General features: G+C 42.0%; 1 protein-coding gene across 17 annotated transcripts in view; it reads left to right on the forward strand.

Annotated features, from left to right (window-relative positions):
* Rbms3 (RNA binding motif single stranded interacting protein 3) overlaps positions 1 to 23,807 on the forward strand; it is a 1,002,574-nt gene that overhangs the window by 507,679 nt on the left and 471,088 nt on the right. For all 17 annotated transcript variants that reach the window (XM_050141447.1, XM_050141449.1, XM_050141450.1 and 14 more), the window contains one exon: positions 22,806 to 22,864. In XM_050141447.1, the coding sequence (XP_049997404.1) occupies positions 22,806 to 22,864 (59 nt within the window). The remainder of the gene's footprint in view (positions 1 to 22,805; positions 22,865 to 23,807) is intronic.

Genomic DNA, 23,807 nt, shown 5'->3' on the forward strand with positions numbered 1-23,807 from the left:
GTGGGAGGTAGAAGTGAGGCCCCAGACAATATGGGAATGAGACTTTGCACAACCCCTTCTGAAGTGAGTGAATTACTAAATACTGTTAGCATGCTCATTTTTGTCCAGAATTATCACAGAATCCATGTACCCAGCCTTGCAGGAGACAGTCTACAGACCATTCTAATTTATCCTTCAGAAATCCCAGTCAATCCCCACCTTTAAAATATCTAATTCGAGTTATAGGAAAGAAAGTTATTAGCCAGCAAGGTCCTTTATAGGCACGGTTCAAGGTATGAGTAACTCAGCTAAACTAGAAACTAATTGCAAAATCAGGACTCCCTCCCTTCCTTTATAATCTACCTCTCTCTCTCCCTCCCTCTCTGTATGTGTGTGTATCTCTCTCTGTATCTCTGTTGCTGTCTCTCTCATATATAATCATTATACCCAAAGATACAGATGGATAGATAATTGATTAATGACCAGAAAGAAAGATAGATAGTAGATAGTAGTTAGATTATAGATGTCAGATAATGTATTTGTAGGTAGATGATAGATGAATGTATGATATATGATAGCAGATAATAGATTAATTGATAGATTGATGGATGATAGATGAACATTAGATACTAGATAGATGGTATATGATTCTAGATTGACGGGTATACAATGGAGGAATAATGGATGGATAGATAATACATGATAGATATAAATTGATGAATATTGACAGATTGGCAGGAATATACATAAATATATGGTTGCTATGTGGCAGACTGACAGCTTTGCAAACAATAGATACATAGACAGACAGATAGATAGATGATAGGTAGATAGGTACATAGGTAGATACCTATGTAAATACATATATACATACATACATGCAGACAGACAGACAGATAGACAGACATACGTACAGACAAATAGAGATTTTCTAAGCATCTTAAGAGGTGTCAAAGAAGTATTCAGAAAATGGCTTGTTCTCTCTGTGACTGCCAGAGGCTGCAGCTGTTGTCAAACATCATCGGTCACGCGGTTTCATCAGGAAGAAAATGCATGCACCTTAAAGACTCAGACCAAGGCTGTTCTCTCTGGGAGGCCTTCAAGAGTTTTCTCCATCAGGTCACCCCATTTATTCCTTACCTTAGCATGTCTATCTTTGTCCCTGTGCACAAGAATCATGGCTGTTGCACACAGTTGGTGTCAGATTGGACTGTTCCTTCTCATGCCCCTGCACCTGCATTAGTCCATAAGCATTTCTGGGGTGGGGGTGGGGTGGAACTCACGTTGGATTCATCTCCATATTCCAAGGATGAGGATTACAGCACAGAAGGTGCCGATCTGTACTTACAGTATATGTAGATGACTGTAAATAATACATTTGGCAGTGATAAAACCTCATTTGCCATATCTAGCTCCATCTCATTTCTCCAAAGGTGAAAGGTCAGCAATAAGTGACAGGCCAGGGGTTTTCAAAAGTCCAAGTGGAAAGTGTGAGTCCTGTGGGTATTGCATTCTAAAAATCCATTTCACGGTGGAAGTCATGTGACCCAATGCATACCTGTCAAGTGGCAGATTTATTGTTAACTGTGCTGGCCTTTTAGTAGGGCTTGCACATTAGTAGTGGGGTGGTGCATTTGAATGCCTGTATCTAACCTACAGGTGTGCATTCAAAAGGCAGTGCTATGGCTAATTATTAACAATAAATAATTGAGTTAGCCCCCCAGAAACATGGCTTCTATTTTCTCTGGCCAGTGGATGGTCTCTATCTTTTTGAAAGGTCTTTAGGGTTGGGGCCAAAGCAAGGGGGATAGCGCCTCCCTTTGAAACAGTTTTCCCCTGTGTGTCTGCTCAGCGCTCCCAGCTGAAGGTTTTGCAGAAGCACACAATTGGTATTTAAGGTTTCAGATGTCTATATGGTGGAAAATCTCTTTAACTGGATTTTTTTTTGAGACAGGGTTTCTCCATAGCTTTTTGGTTCCTGTCCCGGAACTAGCTCTTGTAGACCAGGCTGGCCTCGAACTCACAGAGATCCACCTGCCTCTGCCTCCCGAGTGCTGGGATTAAAGGTGTGCGCCACCACCGCCCGGCTCTTTAACTGGAATTTTTATATTAAGATCTTTTTTAAAAAGTACTTGCCAAAACAGAAGAGACTCTACCCTGGGGATTTATTTTCCCCCAATCAGTTCATGTTATTAAAATTTTTGTTTCCCTGCATATTCCTTCAGCGATGTGAATTCCACGATCACTTGAAAGGTTCTTTACATTTTTGCTCCCTCCTTTTGTTTTCTCATATCCGTTGCCATTTGGGCCCGGGTCTATCTGGGTGGGATGGATGAGGAGAGGGAGAGTGGCTGTTAGGGTTGCCAGAGGCCATCTCAACAGCTGTGTAAACCGCCGCTTCTGGGAATAGCATGCTGACGACTTCTGGACGGGATTCAGGATCAGCACGGCTCCACAGTGGGACCTTTCTTGCTGCCTGTTGCTGCTGCTTTGTGGTCATTCAGGAAGTCAAAACTCAATCTGAAAGGCTCTGGAGAACTCCTCTTAATGAACCATAAAACTCAGCGGTCTGGAGAGAAGGCTGTTTCTGATGCAGTCATTACGCTTTTGTGTGCACACTGATACCAATTAGACTACGGTGTAGACCAAGCGGGAGACCCACATGGTTGCAGAGGCAGCTGAATTGTGGCACCTGCTGCGGCCGGTGCCCGGAAGCCAGTGATTTCTCCAGGAGAAGCAGAGTCCAGCTTCTTGTGCTTTTTGTTTAGCCCAGCAGTGCCCTCCCTGTGACCTCCTCAAGTGCTTTAATTTAAAAAAAAATGAATTCACAGAAATAATGATTGTTTCATGGGTTCTTTTGTTTTCTTTGGAAGATTATATATATATATATATATATATATATACATACATACATACATACATACATACAATTTAAGTCATGGAGCTGGAGAGATGGCTCAGTGGTTAAGAGCATTTTACTCTTCTTGAAGTGGTCCCAAGCTTGCTTCTCAGCACTCAAATGCAGCTCACAAATGTCCGTAACTCTAGTATCAGGAGGTCTAATGCACTCTGGCCTCCTTAGCAACCTGCACACACATGGTGCACACAAAGTTCCACAGGCACACACATTCAAATAAATTTAAAAAAAAATCTTTTAACACATTTATATAATACAAAAATTAAATCCCACATCTGTGTAGTTTTTTCTTAAATCATTTTGAAATAAAATTACTCTAGTGAAATATCTAAAAACAGGAGCAAACACTGCATATGGGGCGTGCTCCACAGTGATGATGGTATTGTTCAGGGATTGAATACTTAGGAGATCAGTATCACATGGTGCTAGTCCTGCAGGCCGATGATGTTAGACATAATTCAACAGTGCAGTTTGCTTAAGACAGCAGGGGGCTGGCTGGTGTGTCAGCCACAGGTCACCTACGCTGAACACTCAGCATAATAACAAATTAGGAACTGGGTCTGTGCAGACACATCCAGCCTTCTTTCATCTGTGGTCTAGGTAATAGTTGGACCGGACACGTAAGTCTCCATAGACTCAGAATGTTTGCTCGATTGTTTTATCATCACCGTGTTCCCCGACACTGATGCAGGTGCTGGTGGAATCTGGCACCCTGTCCTCGAGTCTCTGTTTACATAATGCTGGCATGGATTTAATCTTTGCAATGCGTATTGCATTTCGGCCAGATTACTCTCAATGTGTTTGACGAAAAGTTACAGAGAAATTTTTGGCCAGGTGAAAAATGCATCGTTATGTTTGTGACTGAGTCCTCTCAGTCCCTAAACTAGGCTTTTCCTTACATACTGTATAGAAGTCCCCAGATGTAAGATCAAAGTGCATTTTGCTCACATTTGGACTACCACGAAACGTCTAGATGGGTTAATAATAACTATGCAAACATGTCAGTTGAAAGTTGTATAAAATCTTCCAGGAGGAGAAGAAAACAAGACTTTAGCCCACTGACTTTGTAGATGAAAAATTTAATGTAAGAAGTTATAGCTGGGGGGGGGGGGATTGGCAAAAAGGCTTGGTGAGAGAGGCTGGTAACCCCAGGTGAGATCCCCAGAGCCCACATAAAGCCAGAGGCAGCAGTTCATGTGTGTAATCCCAGCACTCCTAAGTGAGATGAGAGTGCAGACATGTGAGCCACCTGGCCCCTCATGGCTCAGCTAGGCCGACACGTACTGGAAATCTGATGAGCCATCGGAAAGGCGTCCCCTCCAAACAAAGTGGGAGGCGAGAGTGACTCAGAAGCTGTTCTCTGACCTCTGCAGTTCACCATGGAGCTTGTGCACATACATTGCACACTCACATGCTCTCAACTACACCCACACCCACACACATATACACACACACATACACACACACAAAGTTGCATCTAATTCTTGGCACAGAAGTGAGTTTCTTCTAGCTCTAATTCTAGCAGAAACATCTGGAATTTGTTGAAGGACATTCCTATGTGGAATTCAGAAGAAAACTCAGGTATTCTCTCCCAGGAGCTGTCCATCTTTTGATAGTCTCTCTTCTGCCTGGAGTTCACCATGTAGACCAGGCTAGCTGGTCAGTGATGCTCAGGGATTCATCCCTGCCCCGACAGCCCTGGGATGACGGGTATGCATCACTCCTCCTGTCTTTTTCACCTGAGTTCTAGAGCCCAGACTCGGGATTTTTTGCTTACATGACCTTGCTTTGTTGATGGAGTCGTCCTCTCATACATATTCTAGCTTTTAGGCTCAACAGAAGTGGGTGTTCATTGTACAAATGAATGCCTTCAAACAGTGTCTTTCATCCGAGGGATATGTGGGAAATTCTCGGTGATCTTGATTCAGCTATGACTCTGATTTAGTAGGTGTGCAATTTTCTGGAAGCTAATGATGACGTCATTGCTACTGCCCTGTAGACCACACTTGGAACAACAAGCTCACCAAACGAGAGAAATAAACATTTCCACTTTGGATGCTGGTAGAAATATTTAACTTTGCAGAAATACGTAAGATATACTCTTAATATGGAAAGTGGAGTCTGTGTTAGGACATGTTTCTAAACAAATGATTACACAGCTTTGACCCTTGTGTTGGGGACAAAAGCTGAGCCATTTGAAGAATGCTGCTGACATCTAGGCTGCTTTGTTTCCCCACATTAATGTGATGCAATTTTTATATAACTCAGAAGTATATATGACTGTAGACATTGCATTAGCTTCAGAAAAGATCCCATAAGTTGGGTTTTCATTGATTTTTGTGGTTTTTAGGTGAGCCTAAGAGTCTGTGAGCAGTCTCCATGCCAAATTGTTCATATTTTTTATATATTTCTGTTCCCCCAAAGGAGGGCTGGATCATATCTATGAGTCTTGGCTGCAGATCCCCCAGAAGACTCATGATTAGATAGGACCTATGATTGGTACCCATGCTTGCTTAGATAACAGCACATGATAACCAGATGTCACCTCCAGAAAGACTTGGCTTTCAGTGCATCCATTCCCTTACAAAAATGACATCTGATGTTGAGCTAATCTGCAGTGACTTAAATGGCTTGTCCTGATTGCTTGGCAAAATACAGTAACCTTGTAGGACTCAATTTGGGGTGCTGTTCCATATATAAAGTTTTGTAGCTTACATAGTAGTTAAGAAATAACTTAAATTAAGATAGATGTTTACTTTCTCTTCTGATATTTTTCTCAGTGTGAATAGCAGAGAATAGCTTTATTTTCTTGACAAATATTTAAAATACATCAATATTTGTTTAGTAAGTTTGTTTCATATGAAGCCTGTCTTCCAAGCAAGAAGCATTTTGTCCAGACATAATGTAAACTGCCATGAATGGACTAGACTCTTTCAGAGACAGACCTTCTAAGGAACAAGAACTGGGCAGCAAGGATGCTCTTTGGATAACATCATTTTCAGTTGGTCATTTTGTCTGGTGTATTCAAAGATACACACACACACACACACACACACACACACACACTTGAGATTCTCCTTCTAAGCATAATGAAATATACAGACACCATGAAACATAACATCACAAATATTTGCCTACACTAAAACTCAGACCATAAGTGGAACTTGGTAACGGTTCCATCATTAGTGCTCAACACTCTCATCCATAGGAGGGAGGGATGGGGATGAGGTGAAGCCATGCCTCTGTTGCCAGGCAACCATTTATCATGATTTATTTGTGCTTTAAAATGTTAACTAAACAAACAAGCTGTAGGAAAACACATGCATTGAATCATTTGAAGAAAGCACTGAGAAGGGTATATGTGAGCAGTGCATAGCATAGGCACAGACTGGACCGTACAGGAAGCAAAATGAATCTTGCGGTAGAATACAGGGAGGTTGATGATCATTAGGGTTAATGCGGGAAATGGAGCTGGATGGAGCACTGTGAAAGATAACTTACAGCTGGGAAATGATGTACGTCTTAAACTCTATGATCATTTAAAAATTTACATATGTTAGGAATGTTTCACTCATTCAATATTTGTGACAATTTGAAATGCTTGTATATAATACAGTGCCTACTTAAAGATTGATTTGTATATTTGTGCATGTGTCTGTGTCTGAGTATATGTGGAGGCCAGAAAGAAGCACCGAGTGTCTTCCTCAGACTTTCTACCTATTCTTTTGAGGAAAATTTCTTTGAACCTGGGGAATCACATCTTCTAGGCTAGGTTGGATACCAGCAAGACGCCACCCTCCTGTCTCCACTCCCTCAGACCTATAGTCACAGGCACACGCAGAACACCCAACTTGTGACCTGGGTACTGGGGTACAAACTCATGATTGTGTAGCAGGTGCTCTTTACCATTGAGTCATTTCTCCAGGCCCATGAAATACATAATTTAAAGTATAATTAAAATATATAAAGGTAAGATGAAGAGAATGAATATATTTAACTTGAAGTATAATAATTGCAAACAATATAAAGACGGTAGTTACACATAAGTAAGTTAAATATAAAACAATTCCATAAAGAACTCTATAAATTTTGATGTTTGTGCATACTGCATGAAATGATTCTGAAAAGCAATGCAATGCATATTTTAAGAGTTTTGAATATCTGTCTGCTTGTCAAATGGAATTTGACATTAAGTACTTTAAATACCCGGCAGCCATCTCATGAAACTGGATTTCTGTAGTTTCACAGACACCTTCCAGAAGGTGTACCTTTCTTTAGTGTGTTCAGTGCATCCTTTTAGCACATTGACAAGTTTGAACAGAGATATTAGTTATTTCTCAGAAAAGGCTCCATCTAATCAGTTAGTGACTCCAATGTGGTAGCTTTAGCAAGAGCAATACCCATGTATGTATAGATAGACACAGAAATCTTTTCTTTCTTATATTTTTCTGAAAAAAAAAACAAAACCATGTTATTTCCGTAGCTACATAAAAAGTTTGCTTAAAATGTAGCAATTATCAAATACATTGATAGGTATCAACTGAAAATACAGAGAACTTTGAGCATGTACACACATGAGCACACGCAAAGAGCATGTGTATGAAACATGACCAGCATGCTAATAAATACTTAGGACCTTCTAATTTGTGATCACTTACAGAAGTAGCTACTAGCTTTCCATTTAATAAACTAATTTATGTAAATTAAGTCCTGTAAGTCCTAGTTTTGTCGTTCTTGTTCAGCCCTGCAGGCGATTCATCTAGAGCGTGGCTCTGGTTTGCTGTCTTATCATGGCATGCTGGCTATTTCATAGTTTGAATATCTCAATACATCTGCTCTGGTTGGTGTTTGTCAACTGGGCAGGTGCTAGAGTTTTCTAGGAAGAAGGATTTCAACTGAAAGCATACTACCATCAGAGTGCAAAGAAGCAAGTCTGCGGGGTCATCTTGATTAATGATAGATTAACAATAGTGTAGGGTCCACTGTTGGTGGCGCCATTCCTGGGCAAGAGGTCCTATATGGTATAAGAAAGCAGGCTAAGCAAGCTATGGGTAGCAATCCAGCAACCGCCACTATTCCAAGGCCTCGACTTAGCTCCTGACTCCAGGTTCCTGCCTTGTGTTCCTCCCACGACTCCCCTTCTTTATGGACTATACACAGAAAGCCTTTGTTCACTGCATTTGGTCACAGTGTTTACCATAACAATGGAACCAAAGCAAGGCTCTAGCTAACCATCTCATTTTCATATAAACTTCTGTATGGTTTCCAGTTTTATGCTTCTGATGAACTTCTTATATTTTTTACAAGTTATCAATGCAAGGAAATTATGCTTAGCTTCTTTAGTAATTTTGCAGGTTTTAGATACAGCATGTTTCAGGGTTATGGCCTTATTCTCTCTTCTTTTCTTTCATAAGATCTCCTTAGGTTTCTCAATTTGATCTCTAGTTTGCTCTATAGTTTATGGTGTCAATCAACTCACAGTCTTGTTTCAGCTTTGCAGTGCAGAAACTGCAAGGGTGAGCCAGCACACCTGTTCTGTTTTCTTAGGCTGACCTCCTCCTGCTCATTCGGCTAACTTCTTTTGTGGCACTGATTCTGCATTGTGCTTGCTGTAATGGCTGAATCATACAATCAAAAAAAGCAGTTCAGGAATTCAGATAGTTCTCAAGATTAAGAACTATTAAGAACTGCGTTTGTAGCTAGTAACTTTGCAGAGAGAGAGAGTGAGAAAGAGAAGGAGGGGGAGGGAGAGAAGGGGCAGAGGGAGAGGGGAGAGGGAGGGAAGCAGAGGCAGTTGGGACTATACATGGAGCAAACAATAGAACTGACAGTGGGCAGAGGAGAGGCTCGAAGAGAGGATGAAAGTTTGGGCTTAAGACTGGGATGCTCTGAGAAATTTCTAGTACTCAGATTTGGCTAGACTCAAGAGAAGACAGTGGGAACAGAGACCAGAAAGAGAAACTGACCTTAGTGAAAAGTTTCTGCACCCCAGCAAGCGGCTCTGCCAGAGCAACAAGACAAACCACACCAAATCAAACCGAATTAGGAGATGGGGAAGAAAGAGAAAACATGTGCCTGTTTTTTTTTTTGGGGGGGCAGTTTAAATACCCTGTGGGAGTTGTCTTGAGCATCTCTGAGGGAAGGGGTCATCATTTGGTGGGCTTTCTGAGATATGGCAGGGTTTGGGGAGAGAGAGATGGGGAGGGGGATTAAAGTGGAACTTCCACCAGAACACTTACCATCTCCTCTGACTGAAATAGTATAAATAAGGCAAAGCATCCCAAAGGACCAGAGAGCTAACATACTCTTGGAGTCTTCATTGAGATGAAGTTACAACCCAGAATAGCAAAGCAATACACACCACACCCAAGAGCTTATGGTTCTGTGAATAGTGCCTGTGCTAGAGAGTGAAAGCCCAGTTAAGTAGGGGGTGGGGGAAATCGGGATGATTAACCAAGAACAATGCATGCATCAGTCAGTAATTAGCTTATATAAATCCCCCCCTTTCTTAACAACACTAGCTATAAACAGCTAGTCTTACTGTGCTAGGAGGGACATTATCACATCATCAGATATTGCCTGGGTTCCTATGGGCTGTAGACACTGTACATGTATAAATATACATGAGCCATGGGGGTTCTCCTTAAGCATTATGGGATATGATCTGTGATTGACTGCAAAGGTTCATAGTCACATGTGTTTCTAGAAAGTAAGAAGGCAGAGATTTGGATTGTGAGAGCAAGGATATTATATCAAGAGCATCCCAGGGGGCCTTGTGGTGGGAGTTAGAGCCATGCTGCAGCCTATTAAGTAAATACGAGTTGACCAGGTAAAAGAGTCTAAGAGAAAAACCTTGTGTTCTTCCTGGTATGAGGGGAAAAGTGGAGTTTGCCTTGCCTGTTCCCTTTGCCCAGGACCCTCTCAAGTTGCATAAACTAAGTAAGTATTTAGGGAGTGTTTTGTCATGCAACATACCCATGAAATGAGAGGAATGCACCCAGGTGGTGTGTGCACCTGCGGTCACAGTGAAAGGATTAAAAGCAAATAAAGTACCAGAAGAGGCTGATGCTGGAGCTGGGGTAGCATTACATCAGTTCTGCAGTGCACTCTCTTTAAAATGTGTGTGCATGTGTGTGTGTGTGTGTGTGTGTGTGAGAGAGAGAGAGAGAGAGAGAGAGAGAGAGAGAGAGAGAGAGAGAAGAGGGAGCAGAACAGAGAAAGAGGGGGGATGTATGTGTGTGTGGCTGTGTACAGTTGTATTTTTGTGTGTATGCCTTGTAAATATCAGTGCCCTCTGTAGCCAGAAGAAGTCAACTAATTCCTTAACACTGGAGTTACAGGCAGTTATGAGCTCTCCAAAATACCTATTTTGAAGCCAAACTCAGGTTCTCTGGAAGACCAGTAAGCACTCTACTGAGCCATCCCTCCAGCCCTCTATTCTTCACAGAATTAAATTATACCATCACCCTGAAGTTTTCATCAGGCAATGTGTATCACTTCCCAACACTTCCATTTTCTGGGTGAATGACCATGAGAAGCCGGTGTTTATCCAGAGTGTTTCCCAAGCACTCTCTTGTTAAGCCTTCCACCACGCCAGGGAGGGAAGTTCCAATGTTCTGTGTATAATACAGAAAATCCATGAAGGTGGTTATTTCACAGAGATGATTGAATCACATCATTGATTTATGCTATTAGGATTTATTTGAATATGTATAGAACTTGTGCTTTCTGGCATAGTTCCACATCTGCTCCTTGTTTGGGGTTAGGCATAGCAGCTTCAGCCAATATGATTCTCAAACTTTAATACCAAAAGACTGATGTGTTGAAAGAAAATGTTCATGTTCTCTTTTACTTGAATAATTTGTGTGTGTGTGTGGGGGGGGCAGACATACATGTGCCACAGCATGCACAGATGTGGAGGCTGGAGGAGAATTTCTGGTGTTGGTCCCATCTTTCCACCTTGATTGATACTGGATCTTTCTACCAAGGCCATAGGTAGACCAGTTGGCCCTTCTGTTTCTGGTGCTTCTCTCAGCTCAGTCTCCCACATCCTCTATGTTGCTACGGGAGAATTGTCTGTATTTTGTCAATCATGTTATAAATAAATGCTGATTGGCAAGGCAGGAAATACAGGTGGGAAAACCAGACAGGAAGTAGAAATGATGTAGTGAGAGCAGGAGAATTCTGGGAAGGAGGAAGTTGATTCCTCCTACTCCTGCCCAGACCACCCAAGCAACAGGATGTGATTTGCTCCACTAAAAAAAAACCCATCAGAAAAATGGGTTAATCAAGATGTGAGAGTTAGCCAGTGAGAAGCTAGAGCTAATGGGCCAATCAGCTTATAATTTATGGATACCTACGTGTGATTTTCTTTGGGGCTAAACAGCTGGGGGACCGGGCAGGACAGAAACCGCAACAAACAAGCAGCCTGGCCCCCACTCATTGTTACAGTTGCCATGCTGGTAGCACATCCACTTGCTCACAGGTTTGGTTTTTATGTGGGTTCTGGCCATCTAAACTCAGGTTGTCAGCCCTGTGCAGCCAGAACATTGACCCACGATGTCACCTCTTCTGACTCTATTTTACAGTTCTGTAATTGATGAAAGTGGTCTTGATTTTATCATTTTTGATTCTTGTATGTATTACCTTTAAGAAAAATAAAAATGTTCTTTATGAAGCTACTTCTTTTCTGGTTGTATGGCTCTGTTTTTGTCCTTTGTGGGTTCTGAATTTTTCAACAAAACAGTTGCATCATTATGTAACTTAATCACAGAGTTATGTTTTAAATGTTATGAAGCTCAGAAAGATGTAACAGACACCAGGGTATCTGGCCCTTACTCATAAATCTCCCTGGGAATATGTTGAGTTCTTTCACTGGACACTCATTTCAACAATGCAAACGTCTATCCACTAAACAGCTTATAGCAGTCACCATTTGGTAGATGAATTTCTCTTTTGTTTATTCCTTTCCCTCCTTCTCCTTTCTCTTCCTCCTCCTATTTTGGCTTGTCTTTGTTGATTTTACATAATGTGAAACTGTAAAATGTTTTATAATAAAGACCTTGAAACTCTTTCCCAGAGGGCTAGAGAGATGGCTTAGTGCTCTACTGCTTTGGTAGATGACCCAGGTTCTCTTTCTAGGACCCATGTCAGATGGCTCTCAGCTATTTTATCTCCAGCTCCAGGAGATGAGACAGCCCCTTGTGCTTCCATGGCCATCTGCCCTCATACGCACACCGCCCCCCTACACAGATATACACAAATACACAGGTTCAAAGTCAAAGGTAAAGCTTAAAAATGAACAAACAAACCAAACCCTCTCTGAGTTTGGTCCTTTGTGGTGTTATGTATGTTCCACCCTGTCCTTGGATAAAGTGAAGTTATGTACTGAGTATCAGATATGAGGAAATAGTGTGTTGATATCGTGGTAAAATATACACGTGGCTGCTTTGCAAAATGGGAAGTCAATCTTTATATCTAGGTGATTCTCAGTGCCTTCGGATCCCATTGTCGGAACCGAGGGGACAGATACACTATTAGTTTTTTATTCATTCATTCAATGAACAAACAATGTGGTGCTCTTGTAAGAAAATACAAGATTTGTACTCACACTACCCTAGAATTCTTCAACTTCTGGATAAGAAACGACACAACACAGTGCAGTACAATAATGAGAAAATATACTTTACTATTAAAACCATACCCTATGATCCAATGGCACCTAGATCATGGGTTCATTAGAATAATTAGATGGCAAATACTTTGGGAGAGATTAGGAGAAACTCCAAAATGGAGAGCCATGAATTCCTGAGAGGCACTTAAACTCTCCAAAATAGTCAAGGACACAGTTGGAACTGATACGTCAGAGAACTGGACTCTGACAGGATGGCCCTGGGGGTGGGACACAGTTCACATTCAGTCGCACATGAATCAAGAAGCAGCTGAGAGGCAGTGGGGGCCAAGGAATGTCAGGGTTAAGAGGTGGTCAGCCAGCCACAATAACTTTCACGGCTGGTGGCCAGGAAAGGAGGAAGTGGAAGATGATATAGTATGGGCTAGGGAACTAGAGCAGGGCACAATGGAGGAAGGTGAAGGGGCAAGGGCATCGGAGAAGGTAGCATGGGAAGTGGCTGAGCCTGGAGAACAGACTGAGATGTTAGGTGCAACCAGAAGGTGGAGGAGTGAATTAAGAGCACATTTCTCATTGGCTCTGCATTTTACAAGGAAGTTTGTACGTGTGTGGTGGGATAAGAAACCCCCATAGGCAAAGGGTAGGGAAATATGGGCGGTGCTGAATGTCAAGAGTATAAAGACCTGAGTTACTTTCATGCTGAGCCCTAACTGCATAGGTAACACGGCATGAATTAGAGAGGGAATGGGAGCAATGGCAACCTGTTGCACATTATGCTGAGAGTTTTGACACACACTGTTCACTTTATCTTTATAGCCAATGTGCAGAGTAGAGTTCAACAGTCATTTTGTGCAGATCAAGAAACAGGACTGAGGGGTCAAGACATTCATCTCAGATCAGACCGGGATGAGAGGCTAATCTGTATTCTTTGAACCTAAAGTCTGCAGCCTTTTCATATTCACTGATCAAATATGAAAGAGTGTTGAGCATGGTAAAGTGTTGTGTACTTAGGTGGGGAAAAACAATCGAATGAAAAATTTCAAACATTTGGCTGATTCCCAGTGCTGTTTACATGGAAACTTATATTTTGCTGCCATGGGTTAAGATGCTAGATTCCCCTTGTGTCATTATTGATGTTATTAGTCGACTTGGCACAACCTAGAATCATCTGGGAAGAGTCTCATTAGGTCAGCCTGTAGGTATGTCTCCCAGGAATTGTTTTAATTAAATAAATTGATGTGAGATGACCCAGCCCATTGTAGGTGGCACCATTCACTTATCAAGAAGTCCTCAGCTATATGGGTGAAGAACATGGGCTAAGCATGGGCAAGCAAGAAAGTGAACATGCATCCATTTCTCACTGTTCCTGACTGTGGGTGTGATGTCATGGTCCTACCTTGATGTCCCTACAGTGATGGGTTGGAACCTGGAACTGAAGCTGCCATGAACCCCTTTCTCCCTCAAGTTGCTTTATTGTGAGGGTAGTTTATCATAACAACAGAACTGAAACTGGGGCACCTACTATAAGATCCAACTTATAGCCCAAGGTACCACTTTAGAGTTTCCTAAGCGTAAGAATTGGCAAACTTGGGATGCGCTTCTGTTTTTAAAAATTGAAGGTATCAGATGAGATGATGGGTGTGAAGTAGGATGTGAGGGCAGGTACGCCCAAAGTACATTACATTCCATGAAGATGGTTTTATACAACCTTTCATTTTAAAAAAAAATTGAGAGAGATGGTTTGGAGGTTAAGAGTGCATAGTATTGCAGAGGACTGTAGTTCAGGTCTGTGCCCACAGCCCACATCATATTACAACCATCTTTACTCCAGGGAATCCAGTGCCCTCTTCTGGCCACCATAGGTACTACACTCACACACACACACACACACACACACACACACACACACACAAGAAATCTTTTTAAAACTAGTAAAATCGAATGAAAAATAAATTGAGAATGCCTGCTTTGTGCTGACCATGGCTGTTTCAGGTTTACACCGGCTTATGATTAAAGAATGGATAGAAACACTACATAGTTAATAATTGTTTTCTGTTTGCCAATTTCCTCACTGTATCAGTGTCATGATTAAAACTATTAACTTATTTCAGGTGAAGGAAGAGTGTAACCTAGACAGTGCCTGTGTTTCTTCGTCTTTCTTTCTAAAAACCATCTGCAAAAGAACATCAGGGCAGCTGAACCCAAGTTGTGAGCTGTCATTGCATTAGCTAAATGATTAATAACACTGAGTGAAAACTGGGGGAAAAAGAGGATCATTTGAGGCTGGAGAGAAAACTCAAATGGTAAAGGGCTTGTTTGCAAGGATGAGGACCTGAATTTGATCCCCCAAATCTACATAAAAACAACTGGGCCTGTTTGTCTGCATTTGTCTCTCCAAGGCTGGGGAGCAAAGGTGGAGAGAAGCATCCCTGGAGCTCCCTGGCCACCAGGCTAATGAGAGACCCTGTCACAGAGCATCTGGTACATGAAAAATGACAGCACATTAGCCTTTGGCTTGTGTACTGTACCCATGCATACATATGTGTGTTCATACAAGCATGTTCCCCCACACAACGGTTCTTTAGTTTTCAACATGGACTGTTATTTAAACAAAGGGACAGGTTTTCAGTTGGAAGCATGGACCAACAAATACCTTCAGATGAACTGTAGAATGTGACTCCTTTGCCTCTTTGGGCTTTGATCGCTCTCAGACTCTGTCCACAGAGTCCCAAGGGCTGGGAATGGGAAGTCTTCTGGACTTGATTCATCTTTAGAGCAGTGCTTCTTAAGAGGACATCATCAGCATATGGCTCCCCAGGGGCCTTTTAAAAATGCAAATTCTATAGTTCTATGCACTGTCCACAGAGGCAGGATGTCTACTCATAGGACCAGCCAATCAGTGCTAAGATGCTCCAATGACCTGTGGGTGAGATTGAAGTTGGAGGAGCAGTTTGTTGTGTAGAGTAGGTCACATTTGAAGTGCAGAATTATGGAACTAGAATGGTATATATTACATGGTGATGGTCATACTACTACCACAGAAAGAATACTTTGTTTGATAGTAACCTAATTGCCTGGAAAAGAAATCAGTTTGATGTTTGTTTCTCTTATGTCTAAGATACATATAATTAGCTCTGAACGGTGAGATGCAGTGGTGGGTAAAGGCGCTGGATGCCAGAGCCAAGGACTTCAGTTTCATTCCTTGGGCCCTCGTGGTGAAAGGAGGGAAGTGATTCGCTCATGCTGTCCTCTGACCTCTGCATGCAAACCATGGTACACACCTGCAAGCACATACACACACACACACACACATGCACACATGTATGCACACAAGCATGCATACACCCTAAATAAATAGAATATAATTTAAAAGCAGCATTTCTGATGGTAAAACTATTACCCCCTTTCAAATACTTCCTCCTCCAAGAATTTTGCTTTAGTTTCCCCTCTAGATGTTCTGCTTCTGACAGGGTATATTTAGAGGAGGAATGCTGTCACCCAGTCCCCTCAGCTCGCTCCCCTTCCCCAAAGCCAACACCCCAGGGGAAGCACTATTTACTGGACTGGTGTATTATTGCTGCCATAGTGAAATCTACCCTAGCTGATGGACAAGAATGTACTTCTTCCCAGTTCTTCATTCTTAACTGAAGCCGTGTGCAGTGTTGATTCAAACATGCTCTCTCTTGGTTTCTAGAGAGCTGTGTGGTTCTCAGTAACCTTCTCATTTCCTTCCTTCACCGAGCCACATGGCTTCTTCTCTACCTTAATAATCCTCAAAAGGCCCTGACTTCAGCCATGACTTTCTGAGAGTCTGGGGGTAAAAATGCAGATGGATTCATTTGGAGGGAATGCTTCATCCCATAACGATTGTGTCTGCCCTTGGCCATTCATTTGTGGCTCAAACTAGTTAATTGTTTTAAATAATCATTTTTAACAACTTTAACATTTTGTTGTTGATTTTATGTGTATGCATGTGTATCTGTATGAGTTCATGTGTACCATGTGCATGTAGGAGCCCAAGGGGGCCAGAAGGCATCATATCTGCAACTAGAGTTACAGGCCCACAGACCATTATGAGATACCTAATGGCTTCTGGGAACCAAACACAGGTTCTCTGCAAGGGCAACAAGTCCTCTAAACCACTTAGCCAAATCTCCAGCTCCCCAAATAAAAATTTTTGTGGATGTGTGTATGAAATGTGGCTGGTCCGGTTGGTCATAGGCTGGTCCCTACCGCATTCCAAGCAGATCCCTCCACCTCCAAACACATTCCATTAGTGCCCCTAAATGCCAAAGAGAAAATGAATGAGCCACCCAAGAAGCAGGGGGAAAAAAATCACATTTGCTAAATGGATAGTGTTTCATCCATTAAATGAATGCGATACCTTCTTTGCGTCTGGTATCCATACAGAGGGCTTGTGAAAAATGAGTTAGCAGAGAGGTAATTGACTGCGGAGACGCTATCTTTAGTCTCTGCCTGTATTTTTTGAATTAATATACACAGTGGGCGATGTGAAGGATTCAAAAATAAATTCTATGTAGAAATATCCTACCAATTTGATGTCTTAATAATGTATGAAGAGCAAACCCATAATAGTAGTTATTTTCGCTTCAACTTTGGCAAATAAAAGAGGAGCCTTTCATTTAAATTAGGCTCGTGTATGCCAATGAAGTATGAATTATGTCAACAAATATAGTTTGATGTAGATGCAACGTAAGACAAAGGATAAATGCCAGCAAAGAACTGACTAGTCCCTTTACAAATTTGGCATAAATTGTGTTTTGAGAAGCTAGCATAAAGAGAGTTTAAGAAGGGTGGCGGGGAGGAGGCAGAAATCTTTGATAAATAAATAAATAAATAAATAAATAAATAAATAAATAAAAGAGAGATTAAGAAGACAATAATCAATATGTGAATTTTATTTTAAATTATGCATACTCACATACATGTACATATATGCATGTGTATATATGTGTGTGGTTATGTGCATATAAGTACAAGTGTCCAAAGAGGTCAGGAATGTAGGTTCTGTGGAGCTAGAGTTACAGGGGTTTGGGAGTTGCCCAACAAAGGTGTTGAAAACAGAGCTTGTGTTCTTTGTAAGAGGAGGTTATGTATTTGACTGCCAAGCCATCCCTTCAGCCCCAGCAGCTACTGTCTAAATGACTCAGGACAAAAGGAAAACGGTGTTTGAAACATGGCTGAACTGGGGACTTTCTGACTGCAGGGGTAGTTAGGGAACGTGTACATACAATGTGGAGGGGCACATGTTCGTTTCAAAGAATGTCCAGCCAAGGCTGTTAGGCGACCGTCCATGCTGGCTGGAGAAGGCCCACATGGAAAAGATTACAATATAAGCTTCTCTTACTCCATTTATTTATTCCCACCGAGAGTTCCAGCGCCCCGCAGAAGCCGGCTGTGGATAGTATTTTATCTCCTCTTGCTGTAGGAAATGAAGGGGTGGAGAAGGGAATTGGATTTGTCTGGAAGCTCCTGGAGCCAGCAGGCAGGCTCGTGGGACCCCTCAGCTGTCCATTTCTAAGCATTATTTAGTGACACAGTCACATTTTCTAAGGTCAGATTTTGTTTTCCACTCATGGGTGGCAGAGCTGAAGAAAATCTTTACAAAGGTTTAAATCTTTATCTAACCCTTAAGAAGACAAGGTAACATAATATAAGTTTAGAATTAGCCTTGAGCTCAAAGCATGTAAAAATACATAACTTTTCATCTGGCTCTGGTGTGTGTGTGTGTGTGTGTGTGTGTGTGCGCGCGCGTGCGCGTGCCTGCAAAGAAGTTTGGGTGTTTAAAGAAAGGGCATAGAGACTAAGGAAAGAGCTTACAGGTAGAGTGCTTGCCTGCCAGATGCAAGACAGCGTTCCACTCTATTTTCAAAACAGACAAAAAAGAAATAATTAAACTAACCTCAACCTTATTACTGATAACCATTGTTGACACTGTGGATCGTGGAGAATACCACACCAGCCATGCAGAAAGTACCTGTTTCTTGTCATGAGCATTCAGATGTGAACTGTGACCACCAGCCACTAAATGCCATCTCTGCTGCTGCAAAGCAAACTTTTCTACAGAGTTGGTAAAACAGTACCTTGTCTCTGAGTCCAGGGATGAAATTCCTGAGACTCGGGTGCTGTGTGTGTGTGTGTGTGTGTGTGTGTGTGTGTGTGTGAGAGAGAGAGAGAGAGAGAGAGTGTGTGTGTGTGAGAGAGTGAGTGAGCGTGTGTGTGTGTGTGTGTGAGAGAGAGAGAGAGTGTGTGTGTATGTGATTGGGTGTTCCTGGAAATCACTCACATTCTGCTGTTTCTGGCTTCTGTTTCACTGGAAAGCTGAGCCTGGGTATAACTAGAGTGCATGGTCAAGAACGAGTGAGGTTTTTATTTTTTCGAGAGAGAGAACATGAACATTAAAGAGGGGGAGAGAGAGACAGACAGAGAAATAGAGCGAGACACAGAGAGACATAGAGAGGCTTATATAATTTCTGGAAAATAGGCTTATTCCTTTTGTTTTTTATTTGCTTAGCAAAATAATCACAAGTGATGTCTGAAGAGATGCGTTTGCTCTCGTTCCCTTGCTGTAAAGCAATACTGTATTTTCCGTACATAGCGCTGACTGAGACAGTCATCTGAGCGGTGTCAACACAGGGGGACAGCATACGACATAGTCTAAGAATGCTGTCCCTGGGTGTGACTTGGTTGGAGATGCACCCATTTCTAATTGTGTCCTCACTAAATTTTAATTTTGAAGGTTCTTCTGTAAAAAGAGTATTGCAGGATACTCTGTAGAAACCAATTAAGGGGTTCTTAGAGAGATGGCTCAGTGATAGAGAATGCTGACTGCTCCTCCAGAGGACCTGGGCTTGGTCCAGCACCCATTCAGTGGCTCACGGCCACCTCTAAGCTCTGTTCCAGGGAGTCGGATACTCTCTTCCGGCCTCCACAGGGACCCTGCAAACACATGGAGAATGGACATACATGCAGGCAAAGCGTTCATACAATACAAATAAAGCTGCAAAATTAAGAGAGCAAGAGAGAGAAAATAGAGATGGTATTTTTAAAAATTCTTTAAAAAGTAGAAACCAATTAAGAAGAATTTTTGCCATAGGATCCTGTACCTGTTGTGTATTAGTTTTAAACGTCTTGATTGTTTTTTTTCCCTTTAGTCTCTTGCATACCGCGTTATTGGTACTTTTCAGCAATTTTTTTTTGCCTTTCCTCTTTTTCTCCTCCTCTTTTTCTGATTGCATTTTTTAAGCACCCATTTGCCTGAACAGCCTGTACCTAGAGAGCATCTATCTGGATAATCTGTCTGGAAAGATGGCATTTGAGCATAAGATTTTATTGGTCGTTTTCTGTGTGTGTGGGGGGTATGAAGACACCAGGCAGGCAGCATGATAATCCAGTTCAGCATGGCTCAGTAGTCCATGTTGGTTCTAACCTCTAAAGTCTGATACTGGCCTGGACAGTTTATTGAAGATGGGTTCGGAAGGCAGACTACATGTGCTATCTTAAGGGCCTAGTGGGAAGATTTGACCTGGTTACAGTTATACAGATGGTGTAGAGGCCATCTGTGCTGTGGCCTCCTCCAGTCATGGCTGTAGAGCTCAGGGGAGCCCCTAAGCCATATAGATAATGCAAAAGACACGTAGACAATTAAGAATCTCTGGTCCTATTTATGTGTGATATAGCTTGGCCCTACAGATGGTGCAGAGGTTAATGCTTCTCAACCTGGGGGTTCCAACCCCTTTGAGTGAGGGAGGGGGAATAACCCTCTCACTGGAGTAAAGCCATCAGAAAGCATGGATTCTTATAAAATGATTTATAACCGGGGAGCAATTGCAGTTATAAAATAGCACAGACAGTATTTTATGGTTGGGAGTTGCACAACATTGGGAACTATATGAAAGGGTTGCAGCATTAGGAAGGTTGAGAACAATGAATCTAAACTATTAACCAGTCCGAGTCTTCTGGGTGGCAAACAAGTTATACATCTTTTCCATTGAAAAGACAACTCTGCTTGCATAGCGTTCCTGGTTTCCCTAGTGCTGTGCGTGTAAGGAGCTTTGTGCTCCCCAACATTTTCTTCAGGCAGAAAACTTGAGAGTTAGATAAAATCTGAGTAGGAAACATGTGCGAAGTGATGTGTGCAGTTGTCACTTTCTAAAAGGAAAGACTGGTTTACATGTAGAAAAGTTATAAGTAGATAGATGGCTACAGATAATGTAGCCACTAGGAAAGAGCAAAGCCAAAAACAATGGAAACAGAGTGGCGAGCAGCAATAATATTAACACCTACAAAAACCTAGCAGTGCAATAAGGTAAGTAGGAAGCAGTTTTATATAAACATTATTTAAATACAGAAGTAGCACCTTAATTGAGCAATGTTAACTTGTTAGGTAGGTTCAAATATAAAAGTTATACCCCCAACTCTTGTACCAGAATGTGAGGGCTTTGCAGTGGCAATCTAGAGTCTATCATAGTCTAATTTAGGACAAGAAATAATAACTGTTAGTGATGCTGCAGAGGACATGAGCTCTGAGTCAGCATGGAGGGGTGCGCTACCTCAAATGATGCTGGCCAGGGTTTATGAAAAATATTGTTTAAAAAGTAAAAAATAATAATCGAAGGCTGTGTATATAGTGATGGTAGAGGCGAGCACAGGAGAAGCCTCTGATTTCCTGCATAGCTAAGGATGTCTGGAACGTATGATTCTCCTGCCAATATTTGGCATGACAGGCATGCACCATCAGGTATACGTTAAACAGTTCTGCGGATTAAACCCAGAGCTCTGTGCCTGCTAGTCAAGGACTCTGTGGAGCCTCATCCACAACCCTATTGGCCACATTTCTTAGTGGAAGGTTTTGACCATTCTCAGGGACTGATCCTCTACAGAAGGTGATTGGAGAGGATGCCGTGAAGAATAGCTAGCGTAGAGGCAGATGCTCTGCACCTGACACTGTCCTCAGCTTTCCGGGTAATCCCCATCAGCCCTCAGAGCAACCCTGAAGCCCCAGGCAATCCTCTGAGCAAGTCTGCAGACCCCAGCAGCCCTCAGAATAAGACTAAGGAAGACCGCATTCGGTGTTCCTCTCTATAACTATCCGCTGCTAGTGGGAATTCAATTTGTTATTTATTTATTAAATATATCTATTTTGTAATTTGTGTATATATAAGCATTTTAGTTGCATGTATGTCTGTGCACTCCTAGTGCCCTTGGTGCTGGCTAAGGCTAGGATATGTAGTATCCTTTCAAACTGGAATTACAGGTGGTTGTAAGCCTTTATGTAGGTGCTGGACTCAAACCAATATCTTCTGTAAGAGCAGCCAGCCCTTAGCCAGTCACTGAGTTGTCTCTGTGGCTCTTGAGTCATTATTGAAATATGGTTATCAACATCACCATGCAAGCTGAAATGGTGCAAGGAGTTCAGTGGTTTCTCAGGCAAACAGATGCAGTTGGAACTGCGATTTGAGCCATGGCAGGTGGGCCTAGGGTGCCTAGGTTATTTGTTTAGCTAGACTACTGTGTTCTCCTGGACATCCCCAAAACATAAAGCTTAGTTGAACTGGAGGGTGTGATGCATGAAAATCATCATCATCTTCATCATCATCATCATCATCACCATCATCACCATCAGTCTTCATCAGTAATAGTAGCAGCAGCAGGAGTAGTTTGAAATGGAAACTTACATATGCCAGGCTGACCTTGCATTCCCTGTGTGGCCAAGAATGACTCTGAATCCTCCTGCTCCCACCTCTCACTTGCTGAGTGCAGCAGCATGTCTGGCTAGCGGGTTGCTAGAGATGGAATCCAGGGCCCCGCTTATGCAAATACTCTCCCAACTGAACCAGACCCCCAGCCTGTAACTTCTCAGTTCTACAAAAGAAGATGTGGTGGGTGGAAGGAGTTGGGCTAAAGTGTTTAAGATGACGATCAAGGTCTGAGCAATAATGGGGCACAAATAGAAGCCTAGTGGTTATGTCCTCATTTTTTTTCCTGGAGGCCCATAGGGGACACTGCACCTTGGTTCCCTCTTTTGGATACCTGTGCTAACTGATGGCATATTCCAGAAGGCACAGCTAAGCGCTTACCTATAGAAGAGGGGCCCATATTATCAAGTATAGCTGGGATAAGATCACCCTGGTGTGAGAATGGGGCTCAGTAGTGTGTGCCCCAAAGTTCATGAGGGTCATTTAAGTGTCTTAACTGGGTTTCAATAACATAAAGCTTTGTTTTTTTTTCTCTCTCCCTCTCCCCTCCCCCCCTCAGGTATGGAAAAATTGTATCCACGAAGGCAATTCTTGACAAGAATACGAATCAATGCAAAGGTAGGTGTGATGTCATCCTGCTCTGAGCGCTTGTCTGTGCTTCCGTCGATGGTGCCTCCACTGCAGAGGTCTGGCTGCACAGTGAGCATGGCATGCCGTCGTTGGCAAGCCCGTGTGATGTTGTCAGTGCTTTGATGGGTTGTATTTCTGGTAACACTGCTCATTAATTTTTTTCATTAACAAACAAAATGAAAATCACAAATCAGAACAAGTATCAAATTGCTCCAACAGAAAACTGAATTACCTTCTAACAACTTGGGATTGGTCTGATTTGAATGATATTATCAATGATACAAATTGATTTCCTAAGTAAAGATGAGGTGTGCAGAGGAAAATGGTCCCAGACAAATTATGCTTTAATTTCTCTGTTCTTCAGAGCGCCAAAAAGATTTGTTGACTACAAATGAATTTAATGATGGGCCAACTGTATCTATGCTTTGGCTATAAATATCTCACAAGATTTCAGGATATTATTAAATCAGGTTCTTTCTCTCTTCTCCCTGCTAAAAATATTTCAGAAATCATTTGACAATGGCTGTGGCTTATGCTTTTTCATATCTGGAATCCCTCACAATGTTTAAAGGTTACATTAAATTATTTGCATAATCTATACAGTCACTGCTCTATGACTTGGTGCTGAATGGTAAATTAGAATGCCTCTTGTCACATATATTATTTCTTGCCCTTAATCCAGCATTCATTGTAATACTGAAATCAAGTGCTGTGGGTAAGACAAACAGAATCTGGGCAAGTTTTAGCAAAGGATATTCATGTACTCTTCTGTGTACCCTGACCTTCTGGGTAGCGGTAGTCAGAGTCATCTCAGTAACTTTCCAAACAAAGTGTTGTTCGTCTCTGACCATTTCAGGAATGCATCAGGGACAAGACAAAGAACGGCAGCCAATAAGTTCTGTTTTTGAATAGTTTACCTTATGGTTGAAAA

Source organism: Alexandromys fortis, unplaced genomic scaffold (genome assembly GCF_014885135.2).
Source record: "Alexandromys fortis isolate MF-2015 unplaced genomic scaffold, M_Fortis_MF-2015_v1.1 scaffold_44, whole genome shotgun sequence".
Classification (NCBI taxonomy): Eukaryota; Metazoa; Chordata; class Mammalia; order Rodentia; family Cricetidae; genus Alexandromys; species Alexandromys fortis.